The 21,262-nt window shown below is 42.2% G+C and overlaps 1 protein-coding gene and 1 pseudogene across 1 annotated transcript in view; one reads left to right on the forward strand and one right to left on the reverse strand.

Moving 5' to 3' along the window:
- Positions 1 to 21,262, reverse strand: part of PRKCE (protein kinase C, epsilon) — a 541,355-nt gene that overhangs the window by 169,264 nt on the left and 350,829 nt on the right. The window contains exons 7-10 of the mRNA XM_011935885.1: positions 18,840 to 18,982; positions 15,754 to 15,850; positions 12,727 to 12,926; positions 9,608 to 9,781 (exon numbers count right to left, since the gene is read on the reverse strand). Coding sequence (XP_011791275.1) covers positions 9,608 to 9,781; positions 12,727 to 12,926; positions 15,754 to 15,850; positions 18,840 to 18,982 — 614 coding nt within the window. The remainder of the gene's footprint in view (positions 1 to 9,607; positions 9,782 to 12,726; positions 12,927 to 15,753; positions 15,851 to 18,839; positions 18,983 to 21,262) is intronic.
- On the forward strand, positions 16,013 to 16,432 carry LOC105507407 (annotated as a pseudogene).

The following is a 21,262-nucleotide window of genomic DNA, read 5'->3' on the forward strand; positions in this document are numbered from 1 at the left end:
GAAACTGCGACTTCAATGAAAAGACATGTAAGGAAACCAGTTTTACCATAGGTTAATTGGTATAAAGACGAGTGAAGTTCCTAAGGCATATTTCTGGCTACAAAAACATCAAACTTCTAAGAAAAATTATTTAGAACACTTTGAATAGTAAAACTGAAATAACACTTCTAATATTAAACACTGAAGTAAATGTGAGCTATATATACGTTTAAGAAAGATGAAGAAAAATGAATAAGAGCATCATTTACCCACTAGCTGCAGTTCAGGGTTATGGGTGGGTGGAACCTCTCCTGGTAGCTGAGGGTGCCAGCTGGGAACCACCCTGGACAGGACCCCATCCCACGGCAGGGCACACTCACACACACCTGCACTCAGATGGGGACCATTTGGACACACCAATTCACTCAGATGGGGACCATTTAGACACACCAATTCTCCTGATGTGCATAGCTTTGGGATTTGGGAAGAAACCGAAGTCCCTGAAGAAAACTCATACAGGCATGGGGAGAAAGTACAAACTCCACATAGTCAGCGGCCCTAGCCAGGAATTGATATTTTTCTCATTAACATTATAAACAAATGACATAGAACAAAATCAGGTTACTCAAAGACCTGCTGTATACACACATATTTAAAGGTAAAGATGTTTAAGTCCTTTTTTTTTTGAGACGGAGTCTCGCTCTGTCGCCCGCGCTGGAGTGCAGTGGCCGGATCTCAGCTCACTGCAAGCTCCGCCTCCCGGGCTTACGCCATTCTCCTGCCTCAGCCTCCCGGGTAGCTGGGACTACAGGCGCCCGCCACCGGGCCTGGCTAGTTTTTTTTTTTGTATTTTTTAGTAGAGACGGGGTTTCACTGTGTTAGCCAGGATGGTCTCGATCTCCTGACCTCGTGATCCGCCCGTCTCGGCCTCCCAAAGTGCTGGGATTACAGGCTTGAGCCATCGCGCCCGGCCAGATGTTTAAGTCTTAGTTTGTATTCTATCAATGCCAAATAGATTATTTACAAGTTGTACTCAAGCTGATGTTACAGAAAGAGAGAAATATAAGTAGAAGGAGGCAGTTCTGCTGCAGAGAAGGCAGCACCATCACTGGCCAGCTCTGGGCAGAACATGCGGTCCACTCACTGCTAACACCAGCTGACAGGAAGCCAGGCACTTACCAGCCACCTGCAACCCCCAATGCAGAATGTCTACAAGAGGCCTCAGATACTGCAGAATCCTAGAAATCCCTTGGCTGAAGAATATTTAGTGACAAGGAAAATAGCTACATTACTAAGTGAAACCATTTACATAGAGTATGATACTGATATTATAAATATATATGTATGAACAGACACGTACTTTTCTAAAACTGGAATTATACACATCAAAATGTTAGTAGTAGTCATGTGAATTGTTCTTATTGTCTTCTTTGTCCTCTTGCGACTTTTCCAAATTTTCTACAATTAATAAATAATCTTTGTGATTAAAAAACAATTTACAAAAAAAGATCAGGTCAACAGTTTCTGAAGGAAAATACAGCACAGAAGGGCTTTTTAAAATATATTTTTTTGAGATGGAGTTTCACTCTGTGGCCCAGGCTGGAGGGCAGTGGCGGGATCTTGGCTCACTGTAACCTCCATAGAGGCCAGGAGTTTCATGCTCCCATGAGGCTTCAAGTTCATGAGGCCGGGACTCCGACCTACCTTTCCCCACGCCTGTGTTCCTCAGCAGGCAGCATGACGCCCCGTGATGCCCCACGGCACGGCACACAGCAGGTGCTCCAGTAAGCAATGGCTAAACAGACAGTGTGAAGGTCTCATCCTACTCCAGCCCATTTTGGATCCTTCCTGTGCCCACGCCCCCTTTTTCCTCCTTTCTCTCTTATACTTTCAGAAAACATTTCCAGAAACAGGCCCTGATCGACCCTGCTCCTCTTGCCAGCTTAAGGGACATTAATATTTTTTAATCCCAGTGTCATTGAGTTCATGTAAAATAGAGCTGACACCCCTTCAGACCCCTTTTCATGTGTGTGACAGGAATTGGGGAAGAGGGGATTTGGAGGTGAAGATATTTGAAGTGGAGAATTTGGACAGGAGGACAGAGATGGACACAGAAATACACAGTGAACAACAAAGGCTGTTGGAAAACCTTGATTCCAATCTGGGTTGTGCTGCAAAGAAATTATAAGACTTGACTGGGCCTTGGTTTTCTTATCTGTAAAAATGAGTGACCACAAATCACTAGGGAAATGCAGATTAAAACTATAATGAGATACTACCTCACACCCATCAGAATGGCTACTATCAAATAAAGAAAGTAACAAGTGTTGGGCAAAGTAATAGAGAAATCAGATCAGAACCCTGGTGCACTGTTGATGGGAATGTAAAGTAGTTCAGTCATTACGGAAAATAGTATAGAGGTTCCTCAAAAAATTAAAAAGAGAATTACTATATAATCCAGGAATCCCACTTCTAGGTATATAGCTAAAAGAACGGAAAGTAAGACCTCAAAAGAAATATTCAGACAACAATGTTCACAGCAGCATTATTCATAGTAGCCAAAACGTGGAAGTCAAAATATCCATCCACAGATGATAAGTGAAATGTGGTATTATACATACAATGGAATAGTATTTGGCCTTTAAAAGGAAGGAAATGATGACATATGTTACATCATGGATGAACCCTGAGGACATTCTGCTAAATGAAATATACCAGTCACAGAAACACATTACTGTATGATTCCACTTATAAGAGGTATTTAGAGTAGTCAAGACTACGGAGACTGACAGAGTGGTTGTTGCCAAGCGCTGTGGGGAGAGGGAATAGGAAGGTACTGTTTAATGGGTATTGAGTTTCAGGGTTGTAAGGTGAAAAGAGGCATGGAGATGGACAGTGGTGATGGATGGACAACATTATGAATGTATTTAATACCACTGAACTGTACACTTAAAAATGGTTAAGATGGCACATTTTATATTATGTGTATTTTACCACAATAACAAATTCTGAAAAAAAAAATGGGGAGTGAATAACCATAGAGTATGGTAGATTAACTCACAGAGACATCATGAAGCAGATATAAAATGGCTGATCTAAGTCAGGGCATTTTTTTTTTTTTTTTGAGACAGAGTCTAGCTCTATTGCCCAGGCTGGAGTGCAGTGGCGTGATCTCGGCTCACCGCAACCTCTGCCTCCCGGGTTCAAGCGATTCTCCTGCCTCGACTTCCCGAGTAGCTGGGATTACAGGTGCCTGCCACCATGTCTGGGTAATTTTTGTATTTTTAGTAAAGATGCGGTATCATCATATTGGCCAGGCTGGTCTCGAATTCCTGACCTCAAGTGATCCACCCACCTCAGCCTCCCAAAGTGCTGGGGTTACAGGCATCAGCCACTGCGCCTTGCCAGTCAGGGCATTTTTAAAAGCAAAGGTGCTATTCAAAGGTAAGGTTTCCTTGTATGCAAAGAGGTTACATGAAGCTGCAGCAGTTAGATTAAGAGCCAACACATCCTTCTCTGCCCCTGGGACACACGAGCATTAACAAACTTCACAACTTTTCCTCTATCACACCGAATGAATCCTGTTATGCTTCAAGACCTGGGTGAAGTTGTCTTGCTCCATGAAGCCTTGCTTGATTGTGGAAACCAGTGGCGGTCTTTCTCTGACTGGCCAGAGAAATGCCAGCCCATCTACACAGACACATGCCACCACACACATACACCCCTGCCTTCCTTCACAAGAGAGTAGAGCTTACCCCTCAACTAGTTTGACCAAAGGCCCTGCCATAAAAGTCTTGTCACACCTTGCAATGATTTGCACACCATAAGTCCTCACTAAAGATGTGTTAATTGGCTGATCAGAATAAATGGCATTGCTGTCCAGCCCACTATCAGGCAAAGATGGTCTTCAGAAGTAAAGAGACGGAGCTCCCTAGAGTCTGATTCTATTAATAACTGATTCTACCAACACCAAGCCTGTAAACCTCTACCACGGATCTCATTTCGCTAAACTCCATTGCAAATTACTGAGGCTATCTCTGCTTGAAATCTGTTATTGGCGAGCATATTGATTCCCAGGTGGCTGCCTGACCCACAAACCAACTGATTGTGTTGAGCATCTCGATCTCTTCTCGAAAGGCACTCACCAAACCTGCTCACACACTCTCCAACTCCTTCAGAGTCGTAGTGGTGTTGCCTCAGGCAGACAGTGTGGTCTAGCAGGAAAGAGACCCATCCTCAATGGCTCCGTCAGCTCGTTTAGATTTAATCTGACATAGCCATCTCTTTATCTCTTTAGAAGGAAATCTACCAATGGCCTAATTTTTACTTTGTTTTTTTTTTTTTTTTTGGTTTAGTGTTTCTGTTGTTTAGAGTTGAGTTCCTTGAAATGAAACTTTTGCTCCTAAGTTGTTAATGCTCCTTTTCTCACTTCTCCCCGTACTCACATAGATGATTCAAACGCAAATCACACAGATGATCTGAAGAAAGTCTCCTGCTGCTTTTCCAGGATTTTTCCATGCTGCATTTTCCCTAGGGCAGTGAGGGAGATTGGCTGAGGGAGATTCTCTAGTTCACCCTTTGTTTCCTCCGCAGCAAAGCCCTCCAGAATTTGGCTTCCCAGGCCTGGCAGGAAATGCCAAAGGGTGGGGGATGGGTAGAATTGTATAAAGATGAAATTTTTAAAGAGGAAAAATCATGAAATTATTCAAGACAGGTTTTGTGGGATCCTGTTGGAGAGAACAGTTTCAACAATGGGGATCATAAATACAAATGCACAGACTCTAAAACTCTGGGAATTTCATTTCCTGTAACTTCAAAAAAAAAAGCAAAAACAAAACTACCTCTCTGTGATTCTCCTATCCCTTGTAGTCAATGCCTGAATGGGAACCTGGGAACTGCGAGAGGCAATTCCAAAAGTCACTTCCCGGCCTAAACCCTGACCAAGTCCCTAAGTTTTAGAGTTTAGCAGTCCAATAAGGAGGGCTCACAGCATTACCTCCCCGTCTCTACCAACCGGCATCTGATCTTGTAGAATCTGTCTCCTTATTTTCCAAATACCCTCCTCTTCTCCTCTTCCTTCTTTGCTCTGATTCAGTCATTATCATTTCCTTGGAAGAAGTAGGAGACAGAATTAGTTGGGAGTTCAAGAATTGGAAAAATAATACAAATGAGGTTTGGAAATAATTTCTAGGTTTCAGCAGCCATGTCTTTGCCCCTACCCCCTTGCAAATGCTACCCATGCTTCCAGGTCCAGGGTAGGTTCTACCTCCATCAGGAAACCTTCCTGACTGACTCCTTGTATGTCTCTCTCTCCACTAGACAGTAATTGGCATGAGTTCAGAGTTGCTATTTTTTAGCTTTGTAGCCCTAAAATCTAACACAGTGTCTAGCACATAGATGTTTAACAATAAATACTTAACAATAAAGACTTGTAATTGAAACAATTATAGGCCATAATTTTTTTAAAGCAAGAAACAACTGTGGGTGTATAAGACATTTTTTTTCTCATACGCAAGAAAATTTATTAAACACTACTGACAATGTCACCCACTTAAAAGTTATCTGGAATTTTTAAATATAAAAATCTCAGTCTTTCGTTCACATCAACAGATGCAGTTCTTTGTGGCTATGCCAATTTTGGTAAGCACCCTACCTTTATAAAATAAGAATTATGTCCAGGGTTTTTTAGTTGTAAGAGGGAGGACCTGGGATGAATGTGGCTACTTGATCTTAACTGGATTTGGAAGTCCTTTATTCCTCTTTCTGTACCTTATGTTTTGACAGTGAATTAAATCAAGTTTTGTAGAATTACCTACATGGTTCAGGTTACTCTTGCATCCCAAAAACACACTGGTTTGAATTTGACTGAAATTAAAACCATTGGCTTAATTTGTTGTTCTGTCTGCTTTTTCTTACTAGCCCTGGAGAGCTGGAGCCATTTTATTTGCTTTCGCCTTTCTAGATCCCAAGGAGAGGGATGGGGCACATGAGCCAAGGGTAGGCGGGTTCAGTACAGAAAAGCCGAAATCCCTCTTCAGCAGTAAGTTGGCCCTTCAGTGGGCTGCACTGACCAGACCCAAACCTGACTATGTCATCATGACTGATGCCAATAGGTTCGCACGACCATTGCCATTGGACACTTCCTCTTCAGCAGTAAGTTGGCCCTTCAGTGGGCTGCACTGACCAGACCTGAACCTGACTACATCATCATGACTGATGCCAATGGGTTTGCATGACCACTGCCATTGGTCGCCATATTAGATATGCTGACACCACTTTACACACTTCTAAGTCTTTCCAGGCAACTTGTATATAGTGTGCAGCCTGAAGCTATGTGTAATCTGTCAGAAGAAGTTCTCAAAGTAAGGTTTCCAAAAGGACCATTTTTTCCGATACATTGAAAAATAAAGGCTCACCTAAAAATAATTAAACTCGCCTTAACATTATTGCTGTTCTGTGTATCATAATTAAACAAGTATGAAAGAAATCTTAATAGGATTGCAATCGGGTCTTTGTGTTCCTGAATGGTGTATTAGAGTCTTAGTGGAAACCAGGTTTAAGGTGGCTCAGAGGAACTGTCCTTTGTTTTCAGGAAAAGTGAAACTCAAGCAAGACTGAATACTATGGCTACCAAACCCAGCTGCTATTCCCAAATCCTGTCCAAATCCTCTCTACCTTTCAAAGCCTGGCTTGATTGCACTTCTTCCACTAGATCCTAGGGAAGACCCCCTCCTCTGAGCCTTCTTGGTTTGAATACTCCCATCTAGAACATAACTATTCAATGCTGTTTGCTACTCCCTCTTAGCTTGTGGAAGTTAGAATAACCTCCCAGTCTATCATTGAACGCTTCCACTTGAGAACTGTCTTTCTTTGTGTTAATAACCCCCAGCATCTACCTCAGCATCAGGTCTCTTTAAAACCATGACAAACTATTGGTTTGTCATAGGGAAAGTCACATTTTAAAAAAGTTAAGTTGAAAGTTTATAAGCTGATTCTTCATCAGGTTCCTTTCATAAGTAAGTTAAGATCCTTCCATGAGGTTAAAATATGATTCACTTTAGAAAAATTCAGTGAATATGCATCTGTTACATAAAGCAAAGTATTCTATGAAATTCAGGTGGCATGAGAGAGTTGGTGCAAAGCTGCTCCTGTGACTGTGGCTGCCTGACAGTGGCCCAAGAAAAGATAGTAAATATCTCAACTACAGCGGAAGCTCCTTCTCTGCCCATCCTCACCCTACAGCCATCCATGACAACATTCATGTTAGTTTGATCATTGTTCTGCCATAAAAGAAATCCCTGGTGTCATTTAACACCATTTTGTGCTCCAAAAGATGCCATATGATGAGGAATCCTTAGCCTTGATATTCTACAATGCACAAAGGAGAACACTGCTGACACTGAAGACATCCATTCCCACTCCCTCACTCATTCACCAAGCTGACCTTCAACTATGGCTTCCCATGATACACTAGGTTGAGGGGCTCCATAGAGCCCTCACAACTAAACTGGACCCCTCCTAGAATGCTGGGCCTCTTGACAATGTGTGTAAAGAAAATGTGCCAGAGTGGCTCCCTGCCTAGAAAGCCACTTCAGACAGTGAGAGAAAGGGGTACCTGCTGGGGACAGGGGAAGTGGGAGGGTTCCTCCGACAGAAGGGACCCTATGCTGGGTCGGGCACAAGAAAGCAGCAATGTGAATCAGAGCAAGGCCCCACTACCTTGGGAGTCCCAGAGACTAGATGAGATGCCAGGTCTGACTCTGCCAAGATGGAATGCCTATGAGCAAAATAGTTTTACTTCTCTGAAACCCAATTTTCTCACTGGTACCAAAAGGAAAGAAAAAAAAGAAAAGAAAAGAAAGGAAAAGAGAGAGAGATAAAGAAAGATAAGGTGACTTTGAAAAAATCCTCCAAGTCTTTAACTCTGTCAGTGGGTACCTGTCAAGTGTGAGGTCCTGTGATAGGCACCATGGAAAATACAAAATATGACACATTTCTCATGAATCTAAAATTATGCTCTAGTGGAAAAAAGAAGAAAAGTTAACTCTATCACTGAGTCTCTATTATATAGGATTCTGTACACACACAAACCCATAAATATTAGGCATTACACAACACACATAAAAAATGAGAATAGTTAGTCATTCTTATACTTGTTCAGAAAAAGGGATAGATTCTTATTAAATAGGGGTCTCAGGTGAAAGTTTCGTAGACAAAGAAATATGTGTCCTTCTCAAGATAAGCAGAATGATTTCCAGATTTTCAGATGATATTTCTTACTCTCCTGAGAGATCAGAAGGATAGAAAAAATTCCACTGGATCAGGGTTCCTCAGTATGGAATGGGCATTGTGTGTGTGTGGGTGCATGTGTATGTGTGTGTAAGACAGAGATGGGGACCCTGGAATCAAATAAGTTAGGAAAAGTAGATTAAACAAAGGTAATTTTGTTTTCACTGCAGGTCTCCTCAAGGATGCTAATAAACAAACGTGTGTTGAGACTAAGAGAGGTTATGTCTGCAGTGACTCCAACTATGGGTCACAGAGTCCTTTGTTCTCACAGCTGCTCAAGTGATTGGGGTTCTGAGAAATCCTCTTTGGGAAACAGTGTACCAAAGATAATGTAAACTCCATGAGGTCAGAGACTAGTCTAGTTCACCACTGTATCTCCAGCACTTGGCATGGCATCAGATACACGGGAAGGATTTAATGAAATATAATTTTTAAAAAGTTTGCCAAATGACTCAATGAATAACTGTTGAATTTTAAGTGGAAAAACTGGCATTCACAATGACATGGAGATGAGAATACACCCAGAAGCAGGGTATCACCTCCTCATGATGTCACCCTCAGGGTCTGGGCTCCACATAAGCCATGGCTAGGAGTTTCAGGTGATGCCTGTCTTTGCCTTCTCAAAAAGCAAACTACTACAAACATCCATAATGATCCTAAAAGACTTTAACTCCTCCCAACCCCGCAAAAAGGATAACAAAATTAGAGCTTCATGAAGAACATTGTCGTTTCTTTACTAAAAACAGGTAACAAATCAGTTAATGATACTCAAATCAGACTCTACCATGGAGTTATGGATGATCTTTGTTTCTTTACTGCCACCTTCTGGTTCCCAGACACCTATGTGGTAAATTAAAAATGCTGCTTTATATTTGTGTTTCACTATGAAATTTTAAGCATTTGTTCACATCCTTTACTTCAGATGACATTACACAGATTAGAAGAGATTAAGGTGGCCTTTACTGTTTTTCATATGACATGAAAATAACTTAGAAGTTAAGTGGGTTGATCAGTGATAGAAAGTTAGGAGCAGAGCAAGGACTAACCACACTTGGTTTTTCCAATGAGCAAACAGTGAGTTTAGCCATTTGGCTTTGTCCAGCTCTAGCTGCAAAGAATTCTACAGCTCTCTCATCCCTTCACAAGCACAACCTTGAATGGAAAATCCAGTGCCCTAAAAAAGAAGATGCTGTTCAAATATATCCTGATCTTTTCAAGGGTAAAACCATCCCACTTTACAAAGTCTTTGAGAGAACAATGTAGAGGGTCTAAAATCGGTATTTTATCTGATAGTCAAGATGCCCCAACATGGCGGCCAGCCAGCTTCTTCCTAACATACCTTGGTCTGGAAGCAGCAGTAGAGTTGGGTTAGGTAAGGGTGTTTCCGTGCCAGAGCCAAAATCCTCTTCTCTGTCATTGTGCAGTCCACGTCATCATCCTGGAGGATGACGTCCTTCTTTAAGACCTTCACAGCATATACTTCATCTTTGCCCTTGAGTTCTGCCAACATGACCTGCAATCAATCAATTGCCTCCATCAATCTATGCATGTATGGAATAAAAAGAAGAAACACAAGCTAATACCAAATACTTTAAAAACTGTTTTTTCTTTGATTTTAAATATTATTTTTATTTATTTACGTATTTATTTTGAGATGGAGTCTTGCTCTGTCGCCTGGGCTGGGTGCAGTGGCATGATCTTGGCTCACTGCAAGCTCTGCCTCCCGGGTTCACGACATTCTCCTGCCTCAGCCTCCCAAGTAGCTGGGACTACAGGTGCCTGCCACCATGCCCAGCTAATTTTTTTGTATTTTTAGTAGAGACGGGGTTTCACCGTGTTAGCCAGGATGGTCTCGATCTCCTGACCTCATGATCCGCCCACCTCGGCCTCCCAAAGTGCCGGGATTACAGGCGTGTGTAATTTTAAATATTATAACAAGCCAGGTGTGGTGGCATGCACCCAAGATACTTAGGAGGCTGAGGTAGGAGGATAATTTGAGCCCAGGAGTTACAGATCAGCATGGGCAAAGCAGCAAGATCCCCTCTCAAGATATATATATAATGTTTAAGAAAACTTCCTATTCTACAGTTACTACAATTCTACAGTTACTACATTCTAATAGTTACTACAATTTATTTGTTTTTAATCTCTGGCACAGTGCCCAGGCATAGAAAAGAGAAGTTCAATGCACATCTGTTGAATGGTTATTCATATGTTTATATGTGTTTGTCATACTTACAATTACAATACACCAAATATTTTTACAGTTACAGTACAGCAAAATATTGAAACTATTTTTAACTGAACGTTATCTTAAAGACATTCTCCACATGGTCTCCATCATTATCACAGCTGCTTACATTCCATTCAAGTAAACATAATTTATTTAACCATTTCCCTCAAATTAGACACTTAAGTTATATCTAATCATTAAGTATTATGTAAATTGCATTGGGTATTTTTGTACACAATTAAAACAATTCCTCTTGGATTACATTTGTAAGATGGAAACTCTCATAAGTAGATTAAAGGGTTAAGCATTTTGCACATTTCCTATTTTCAGAAAGGATGTGTGATACAATGTGCCACTAGCAATGTAGGAGTGTTGGAGTTTCATGGTGACTTAACAACATTGAGTAGTTTCACTTAAAAAGTCTTTTTGCTCACTTAATAGGTGTGAAATGTTACCATGATGCTATTTTAACTTAAAATGAAACCTTAAAAATATCTGTTTTCTGACTGTATTTCTTTTTGTGTAAATTACTCCCGTCTGTTTTGTCTTATTATGCTATCATATTAATTTCTTACAAATTTATACACATATGATATATAAAGATACGAACCCTTTACTTTCTGTAAAAGTTTTTCTAAGCCTATTTTATGATTTTCTGTTATTTTACTCTATTGAAAAGAATCATGTATCTTTATGTAGTTGAATCTGTCCTTGTTTGCCTTTATAGTTTCTTTTATAACTTTGAAGCTGGAAACGTGATTCCTATTCAAGAGAGCTAATTAACAGTTCTATTTTCTTAAAGTGTTCCTATCATTTGATATTTTTGCACTCATTTACCTACAAATGTCACAAGCCTATCTCTTCTTAAATAAGTAACTCCTAAGTACAGTATTCCAATGTAAGTCATCAAAGCTAAAAAGCAGCCATCAGAAACTTAATGAGGGAATTCATGATGTTAACCTGAAGACTTTTTGTCGCCCACATATTTTACAGACTCTTTAAAACTGGCTCAAACTTTGGCTGTGATTTTTCCTAAGAGATAACCTAAATGCTCCAAAGTCATCTAAGTTCCTATCCTGCCTACACTATAGGAAAACCTAGAATCTTGGAGTCTTGCTCAAAATTAGACTGCATCCTGCTCACGTCCCAGAATTATGCCTAACCAGAGGACCTCTTCTTATTTAGCCAGTCTCTAAAGAATGTAATTGCTTCAGCTTTTGCCATTTAAGTAAACCCCAGTTACCTTCCCACCAGAGTGATATCAGGGTGAGACAGGGGCAGGTGAGACAGCTGGGAACCAGGTGGGATGGGCCAGCTGATTGACAGGCTGCTGCTTTCAAGAGTCCAGGAGCTTCCTGGTCCCCAGAGCAGGACCTCCCAGAACCTCTCAGGAGATCCCAGAAAGGTGACTCCCAGGCTCAGCTCTGAAAAGAGCCAGGGAACAATCAGAGATCTCAGGTGAAATGCAAACAGCTTCCTCTGCTTCCTGCCCCTTCATCTTCTTTTTAAAATGAACAGGGGTTAATTTTTCTATTTCACCTAGCCATCAGAATAGTGGCTGACCACCTTCATGCTTTATTGAGCATACTAAAGGCCACACCCCACACCACTGCGTTCATCTCAGTGGGGAACAGGATATGGAGAATGGCATCAAGGACAGAGGACCCTGATCCAAGGCATGAGATGATTATTCCCATTCTCTTGCCACATGTAGAGGATAAACAAAACATTTACTACACGCCAGAAAGATCAGTTAAATAAAATTTACCTTCCAAAATAATGCATGCTAAATTTGCTTTGAACCCTAGGTTTACTGAGGGCAGGAATTCATTCTCAAAGTCTTCATATGAATTAAAAACAGAATTTCAGCTGGATCTCTGAAGCAGGGAAGACATGTATTGATACTATTATTAACTTGGAACACTGAGCATTTAAAACTTTCCAAAGTGCTTTCTCATCTACCTTGATTCCTGTCCCCATTCAACAAATGAGAAAAACTGAATTCCAAAGAGATTAAATCACTATGTGAAAGTCTCATATAGCCAATTAATAGTAGAACCAGGGCTCCCATCTGCTTGGCCTCAGGTCATTTGCACTTACAAGGAACGAAAGAAAACCTAACGAGATCAGTCTAAAAAGTTCCTCTCTCAATCTTAGATCACACAGATGAAACAACGCTAAGGAGTAGAACAAAACCAGCAGTTTCACCCATGTGTGTCACAGACCTTGCCAAAGCTGCCTTTGCCCAACACCTTGATGAAGTTGAACTCATCCAGGCCCAGGCGCTTGGCCTGGCCTTGCCGGACTTCGCCGTTCTCACCAGGGCTCATCAGCTGGCCATCAGGAGATGATGCTGCCCGGTGCTCCTCCCCTCGGTTGTCAAATGACAAGGCTTTTCGAATGTTGTTCTCAAGTTCTTTTATTTCTAGGGCCAAGGGGAACAAGAAATTGCATTAGTGCATACCTCATAAGCTGTTCCATTAGGACTCAACACTCAGACTTTCCCCTGTAAGCTCTCAGTCCTTTTTCTGGTTCTTCATAACAACAGATCCAGTGTGGCATCCCTTTGTATGTTCCTTCATCTGTTCACCATATTCTCGTTGGCACCCAATGCGCAGCAGAGCCTAAGTATGCAAAGAGGAGGAGGACACAGTCCCTTCCCTGCCCTTGTAAACTCCAGATTACACTGGACGTGGCCGTCTCTCTGAAAGCCCCCTTTGGCTAGTAGCCTATTCTATTGTTCTAGGTGCAGCACACAAATCTGGGCCCTCTCTGGAATTCTGCAGAGTCACACGTATCCTTCAAGTTTCCTTTGAAGATGAGAACAACGAATCAGGAACTGTCATTACAGTAATCATTGGCGATATAATTATTTCAATAACCGAGCCATCAGAATGGTGACTGATCATTGAAGGTGGAAACCTTCACGCCTTCTAAAAACCTTTACTCAGCCTTGTTGCCGGGTTTCTCCTAAATACCCATCTCACACAAGGTTATCTAACAACACGAGCAATGGGCTTATTATTAACAACAGAATTGCTTTCCCAAGTGACATGTTGCAAACTTATCTCCAATGGGGCGGGAATTTCTCAGTAAAACTTCTCAACTATGAGACAGTCTTGTGCCCCACTCTAGAGCTTGTGGCTTGAATTACCTGGGGGAGATAACGCTGGATGATCCTCTGACCTTTTCTATTTGAAGAAGCTTTACTGTTAGCAACTCATTCATCAAGACACGCACTCTTTTGTGTGGAAATGGGCATCTTTAGCATAATCCGATTTTAAATGATGCTTGTGAATAACAGATTACAGAAGGCGAACACAGCCTATTAGCCCTTGGGAATCAGAATTAGGCATGAGTGACAGAAAGAGATCTTCAGCTTCTTTTCAGGAGGACAGAGTCCCATAAGGGCTCACTCAAGGAATCCGGAGATCTTTCCTAGATCTGGAGTTTGGCTCCTCTGAGATGTGTTGGGGAGGGTGAAGTGGGGGAAAGCTGCTGAATCTGCAGACCCTCCCCTTGCCAATTCAGCAGTTATCAACCTATCACTTAGCTTGACTAAGTAACTTTTAATCTCACCATAGAGCTAAAAGCCTCAGTTATTAAATGAATTTTGGAAGGCAGAAATAGTTGTTTGGGGACACCAAAGCTTGAAGAAAAGGTTTTTCTATTTATTCTTACAAGGGAAGAAAAATAAACTATGTCTGATTTCTGTTGTGTAATAATGTCACTCAGAGGGACATCTGTGCTCACATCACTACTGGGAAATCCTGGTCCCTGTGTCAAGTGGGATGAGCAGAGGCCCTGGGGAGCACTGCAACCTGCCACTGTACCCATCTGATGGCAGAGCTCAGAGCCAGACAGCATGCGGGGCAGGAGCCAGGCCTAGAAGCCCTGGTCTCTGAACTCTTACTTGGGCTCTCTTTCCCATATGACCCTGTCTCCCTGAAGCTCCCAAAGGGGATCTCAGTCTCAGAAAGGAACACGTGAAAACCCCCAAACTGGTCTGGGAAAATAGCTACAAGTTCTGCAGCCCCAGAGTACTTTCAGGCTGCTTATGAATGCTTCAAATCTCATTTGGAATGAGGTAGAGGTTTGTAAAGACACAGAAAGTTAATTGGAGTAGCACGAAGAGGGACTGAGACCAATTATTTTGTGGCCTCATGGCTGGCGCATGACCCCCAAAGCTCTTTTTATTTACTCCTGGGTAAGAAGGTCTGGGTCATGGTGGTGACCTCCAAGGAAGGTTTGATGGCAGGGTTTCTGAGAGTGGGTCCCTCAGCCAGCATGGGTACAGTCTTGCCCTTACCACTGACTTATCTCCAAACCTTGGGACAGACCTTTTCAACACTCTGACCTTCCACTTCCCACGTGCTAACCTGGGGGACAGTAATGAAGCACCACCCTAGAGTGGGTGTGGGCATAAAATTAGGATAATGAATACAAAAGGGGATATAGAAAACCAAGGCACCATTGTCAGGCTGGGTTGGGTATTCCTGTTCTGCAGATGCATATGTCCCTTACCAGTCATATCTGGTAATGGTCACCAGAGTAGGAGGTTTTGCAAGTGTAAGTCCCTCTTCAGCCTCAGCATTCTCAGATGGCTGCAGAATTATTATTGTGCAAATTATGTCCACAGAACTTATTGTCTGAAGCATATTCAGACAGAAGGAGCTATCTGGAGCTGTAGAGGGGAATCAGGCCTGGGACTGGCCTCCTTCCCACTTCTTTTCTCAGTCTCTCCTCTAGCTTCATCTTTCTATCCCCACCCACTCAAAGGCCAGGATGGAAGACATCTTCCCTCACCCAGCCCCAAACTCAAGCTGATCTCAGGTTTTGGGTATGATGATGGGGAAAGGAGTGTCAAACTCAACTCAAGGGAGTGGCGCTGACAGGTCTAGGGCCAGGCAAGAGCTTTAAGAGAGGGAGCTGTACCCTTCTCTCTCCAGTACCCTTGGAACCACGGACAGAGGCAAGGGAAAACAGAGAACCATAACGTCATACACTTGCTCTCCTCTCACCCTGGCCTGGAAGGAATTTAAAGCTGATATGGCCATGGAATGCCCAGCCCTCAAGAAGGTCTTATAGAATGAAAGAACTATTAAATCAACAGGCAAAGGGTGTGTGAAAACCCGCCAAGGCTGCTAGCTATTTCAGCTAACAAGCTCACTCTTGGTTAAAGAGGCCTCAGAGCTCCTTGGTCCATCCAATGGCAGAACTCAGAGATCAGGAAGCAAATCTGAGGGTCTCACCCTGGTCACAAGGGGAGGTGGGTGCTGACTTGGATCGATCTTCCTCAGATGGTGAGGTTCCAGAAGCAGGTTGCGGGGACTCGGCACCAGCAATGAGCTAGAGAGGAGAGAAAGCAGGGACAGAGGCATCAGAAGGGAGGGTTGAGAGTTTTCTGATGTCAAAAGCATCAAGATGCCATACAAGAGCCGTGAGAGTTCCCAGAGTAGCGGGAACTCAGTAGATCTCTGTCCTCTTGCAGCCATCACTGAAGTAGACAAAATGAAGTTCGATCTCTCTGTGACTTCTGACCAGAGCAAGAACCACAAAAGGAATTTCAATGCACCTTCCCACATTCACAGAAGGATGATGTCTTCCCCTCGTTCCAAAGAGCTGAGACAGAGGTACAATGTTTGATCCAACCCCATCCAAAAGGATGAAGTACTTCGGGTTGTGCGAGGACACTATAAAGGTCAGCAAATTGGAAAAGTAGTCCAGGTTTACAGGAAGAAATACATCATCTACATTGAATGGGTACAGCAGGAAAAGGCTAATGTACAACTATCCACGTAGGCATCTACCCCAGCAAGCTAAAGCTGGACAAAGACTGCAGAGATCCTTGAATGGAAAGCCACATCTCACCAAGCAGGAAAGGAGAAGGGCAAATATAAAGAAAGAACAATTGAGAGGATTCAGGAATAAATCTTTTATACAACTTTCATTAAAAACCGCTAAAATAAAAGAGAGAGAGAGAGAGAGTTCCTAGTACCCAGTGGCACCTACTGAATTGATATTCTGAAAGCACAGACTCAAGGTTTCATTTGCCAATTAAAGGGAAGAAAACAAGAGACTTCAGTTTGTTCACTTTTTATTCTACCCAAATACAATTGACCTTTCTAAGCAAAGCTTAACCCCATGTCTTCCATAAAGTCCCCCTCCACCTATCCAAGCAATACAAGTTATCTCACACAAAGCAATGTGATACTTGTCTCTAACACCTGTTTGGCACTTATTAGTTATCTTATTCAGCTTTCTATAGTTAGTACCTTTGTATGTATACTGTGAGGGGTTCTCTACTTAAGTAGACTATAGGATATTTGAAGGTAAGACTCTGTCCGGCACTTTTAATGCCCCTAGTGACTTATACAAAGTAAGAAACATAATAGATGCTCAATAAATATTTTCAGATATATTGATATTTGTTGGTAAATTTTAATAGAACACCTCTAGTGAGGTTTGTTCCTTGGCATAGATGCTGGCATATGCCACTTTGAGTCTCCATTAACATCAGTGGCTTAGACTCAAAAATCACAAACACTTCTGCTCTCTTTTAGTACTTACTCTTGGTCTACCTGCTGTGCACACATGTCCTTTCTGGATGATGGACTAGTTGCAAGGGGCAACACGAGGGCTACCAAAGCACCAGAAAGTCTGATATTCCTGCAAAGAGGCCTTGAAGCTTCAGACCAAGGGTGCTTCTCTCCCATCCTCTCATAGCGACTTCAGTTACAACTTAGTTTTTCCAATTTTTGCATCAGAAGCATCCCAGCAATAAAAATATCAGGACTACAGTCCATCAGCCGTCTACCCTGCCCCTCCTTGAATTTCTCCATGTTGGCTTCTTACCTGTTAGTTCTTCCAAATCCAAGACAAGGCAGACAATGCCTCACAGCTGGCATGATAGCTTACGTAAATATAGGGCAAAGGAAGCTGGTACTGAGCTTTCTTTTAAATGTTTCACGACAAAGATTCTGTCTTAATTTACTTCTAGACAAGAATAAAAACCACATCTCCTGAGAAGGGCTCTCTCTAGAGCTTTTAAATGTGTCTGCATAACACTGTCATCACAGAGTGTTCGCTCAGCTCGCCTCTTCAGCAGGGCCCTAGCATTCTTGGGTACTGATATTCTGCTTGCCATTCCAGCACCTTGGGTCAACAACTGAAGTCCTGTTTCCACCAATGGGATTTACAAAGCCAAGAAGAGCCACCAAAAGCACAAAGTCTCAGTTATCTCAGTCAGGGAGAAGAGAATTTCTTCTGCAACCCTTGCAAAACAGCTCTGCTTATTGAGAAAACAGAGTAGAAGGAGAAGTTTAAGAAAATAAGAAAACTTCAACCTTTCCTATACAAGAGAAGCAACATGGAAGAGCCATGGGTAGCTTCTAACATGACAAGATGACCAGGAAATGCAGGAAATGCCTAGAGAAGACATTTCAGGGCAAAAATCAGGGAGACTATTTAGGTGTCAAGATTGCAGAGGTACCTAAGAGTCAGACTTGCTTTTCTAGTAGGGGGCTTGAGGATGTTTGCCACTGGGTAATGAAGGCCACTCCCCACTGCACCCTTCGCTCAGATTTTCTGCCCCGTTAACATGGTTCTAATGATCTCATAGCTTACTTTTCAAAGACATCTTAAATTTTCTAGGCTAGGAGCCAGGGCTAAAGACGAGCCTACAAACGAAATGCTATGGACGCCTTTCCCTCTGTTTACATCTGTGGGCCCTGACTTACCAAAATAACATTTTGGCAAATGGATCTCTTCTTGCTGATATTTAGAATGTCACAGAGATAGAGACAGTTTTGGTCTCCAAAGAAAGGCCCAGATGTTTCGTGTCGCGAGACATTAACAATATTCCCTGGGCAGCTCAGTGCTGGTATGATCACAAATCATCTTGGCTTCCTCCCTAGAAAAGAATGTGGTTCCAGTTCTTCATCCATTTATCTTCATTATAATGATACCAAGGGTGAAGTTCAGACACTAACATTGCTTTCATGCCAGCTCTGGAAGCAGATAAGTCCATTTCCTTGTATAGGGTTGTTAAGCTTTTTCTAGAAGGAATTTCAAATTCCTCATCTCAAAGTTTATGTTTCTCTGGCAAACTAACCCTCAAGGCTTGCTTTGTTTTCACTTCACTTTTGGAGCTGAAGAAGACATTAACGTTACCTGCCTGGCTTCTATCTTTGTTTTTTGCTTTAAACACTTGCAGTTTTGAGTAAAATACCTCAAACCCAGGAATCTTATTACCTCAACTCCAGAGCACCCTCTGGAAGCCAACACAGAAATGCCAGTCTGAAAAGGGCTCCAGAAACACCGCCAAACAGCCAGTTACCTTTTTCCTCCTCTGGCCGCTGTTGGTGATTTTGTCAGGGGTAACGCCCAGGTCAGCCAGCACTTTGGCGATTCCTCTGGCATCCACTCCACAGTTGGGAGCCACGTTGGTCTCACATCGACGGTGAACATTCATTTTGCAGACTGTAAGGAGACATGGAGAAAAGACAGATAAGTATTCATGGCCTAAGATGTTACTTCTTTTCTTTGAGATTGTATTATATGTTCATGAAGTATTACATGTTCATTTAAGATATAATTTGGAAAATACAGAAAAAAAATATATGTAAGTCTTACATCATACAGAACCAAAATCATTCATTAAACTACCTTGCAGAGATAGCCACTGTTTCTAGTACTTCCTTCCAGCCATCCTTTCTACGTATATTAAATATGGATAAGTAAGTAAAGATCACATTTATATTTCTTTCCAGGGAGTGGACACTGACTCTAGAAGAACTTAATTCCTTTCTCTGAAAAAAGCTAACTTGAATTCCGGACCCAAATAGGTCATGTGTTTACAGTCTACTCCATTACTTGATTAAAATGTTGGAACGTTACTGAGAGAATAACAACCAGTGGTTGGACTTCTAAGGCCCCTTTCAAATCTACAGTCTGAATTCAATGAATTCCTTTGTGTTTCCCTCTTAACTTAGTTGTCCTTGGTGTAGGACATCAAAGGTGAAAATAACCTGCTCATTTTCAGTCTGGCACTTAAGGAGCTTAGAAGTCAGCAACACTCCATTCTAACAAGCAAAACGCTGAACGAACTACAAAATCAACAGCTCTTCCGAGATCCACCAAGTGAAGTGAAGTCCTAGAGCAAACTGAAACTGCTGCTCCCAAAATTAGACAGCCAGCCAGGCGAATACAGAGAATCACAACTTACTAAAGCAGAAATCTCTATAAAAACAATGCTGGGGGCCGGACGCGGTGGCTCAAGCCTGTAATCCCAGCACTTTGGGAGGCCGAGACGGGCGGATCACGAGGTCAGGAGATTGAGAGCATCCGGGCTAACACGGTGAAACCCCGTCTCTACTAAAAAATACAAAAAACTAGCCGGGCGAGGTGGCGGCGCCTGTAGTCCCAGCTACTCGGGAGGCTGAAGCAGGAGAATGGCGTAAATCCTGGAGGCGGAGCTTGCAGTGAGCTGAGATCTGGCCACTGCACTCCAGCCTGGACGACAGAGCGAGACTCCGTCTCCAAAAACAATGCTGGGGTAGAAAAACTGTAACTGTAACTGACAAATGGGGGGCTCAGAGCAGACAAACCTGAGAGTCAAAAACTCTAAGGGGGACCCAGTCACTGAGTTGATAGACTTTTGTATGTTCAGTTGAGAGTTGTGCTCTTTAGGAGCTCAACTAGATTCTCATAGTAAATATGGAGAAAATCTCATGATTTCGGTGTGGGGGTTGGGGGTGGGGAACATGGGGAGAGAACCATTTTTTTAAATAGGCCAGAGCACTCTGCTCTTCTTAACGAGGGTTTCTCTTAGGAGAAACTATTTTATCAGAGCTTAAACGATTGAGGTTTTATCAGACCCTGACTGATCTGGGGGCAAGGAAATCCCCAACTCCAGCCCACTCTAGCCATCCTGTCCTAAGGCCAGGGGAGGACTGAACAGCACTTGAGAGGTTCACAGTTCAAAGGCACAAATTCATGAAAAGACCTAATCACAGGTCTGTATAATACTTTCCCTCCCTCCACACCTCACTCACATAACTCACAGCCTATTTACTGGCAGTTCCTTTTACCCAGTACATAATGTCTGACAAGCAAAATTGTAAGGTATCCTAAAAGGCAAAACAAACAAACAAAAACAACAACAACAAAAAAGCCCAGTTTGAAGTGACAAGGCAAACATCAGAACTAGACTCAGATATGGCAGGGATGCAGAAATTATAAGACTGGGAATTTAAAACAACTGTGATTAATATGCTAAGAGTTCTAATGGATAATGTCCACAGCATATGAGAACAAATGGGTAATATAAGCAGAGAGACGGAAATGCCAAGAAAAAACCAGAAGGACTGCTAGAGATCAAAAACACTAACAGAATGAAGAAAGCTTCTGACGGGCTTATTAGTAGTCTAGACATGGCTGAAGAAACAATATCCAAGCTTCAGGATATACCCATAGCAGCTTCAAAAATGAAAAAATAAAGAGAACAAAGACTGGAAAAAATATCCAAGGATTGGGTGAAACTACAAAAAGTGTAACATATGCATAAAGAGACTACCACTATAAGAAGAAAGAGAAAGGAACAGAACAAAATATTAATATTTGATAGAATGAGGGCAGAATTTCCCAGAATTAACGTCAGACACCAAACCAAACCACAGCTCCAGGAAGCTTGAAGAACATCACACAGGATAAATGCCACAAACAAACAAACAAACGAAAAACAAAACAAAAAAACTGTAC

Source organism: Colobus angolensis, unplaced genomic scaffold (genome assembly GCF_000951035.1).
Source record: "Colobus angolensis palliatus isolate OR3802 unplaced genomic scaffold, Cang.pa_1.0 Scaffold15, whole genome shotgun sequence".
NCBI lineage: Eukaryota > Metazoa > Chordata > Mammalia > Primates > Cercopithecidae > Colobus > Colobus angolensis.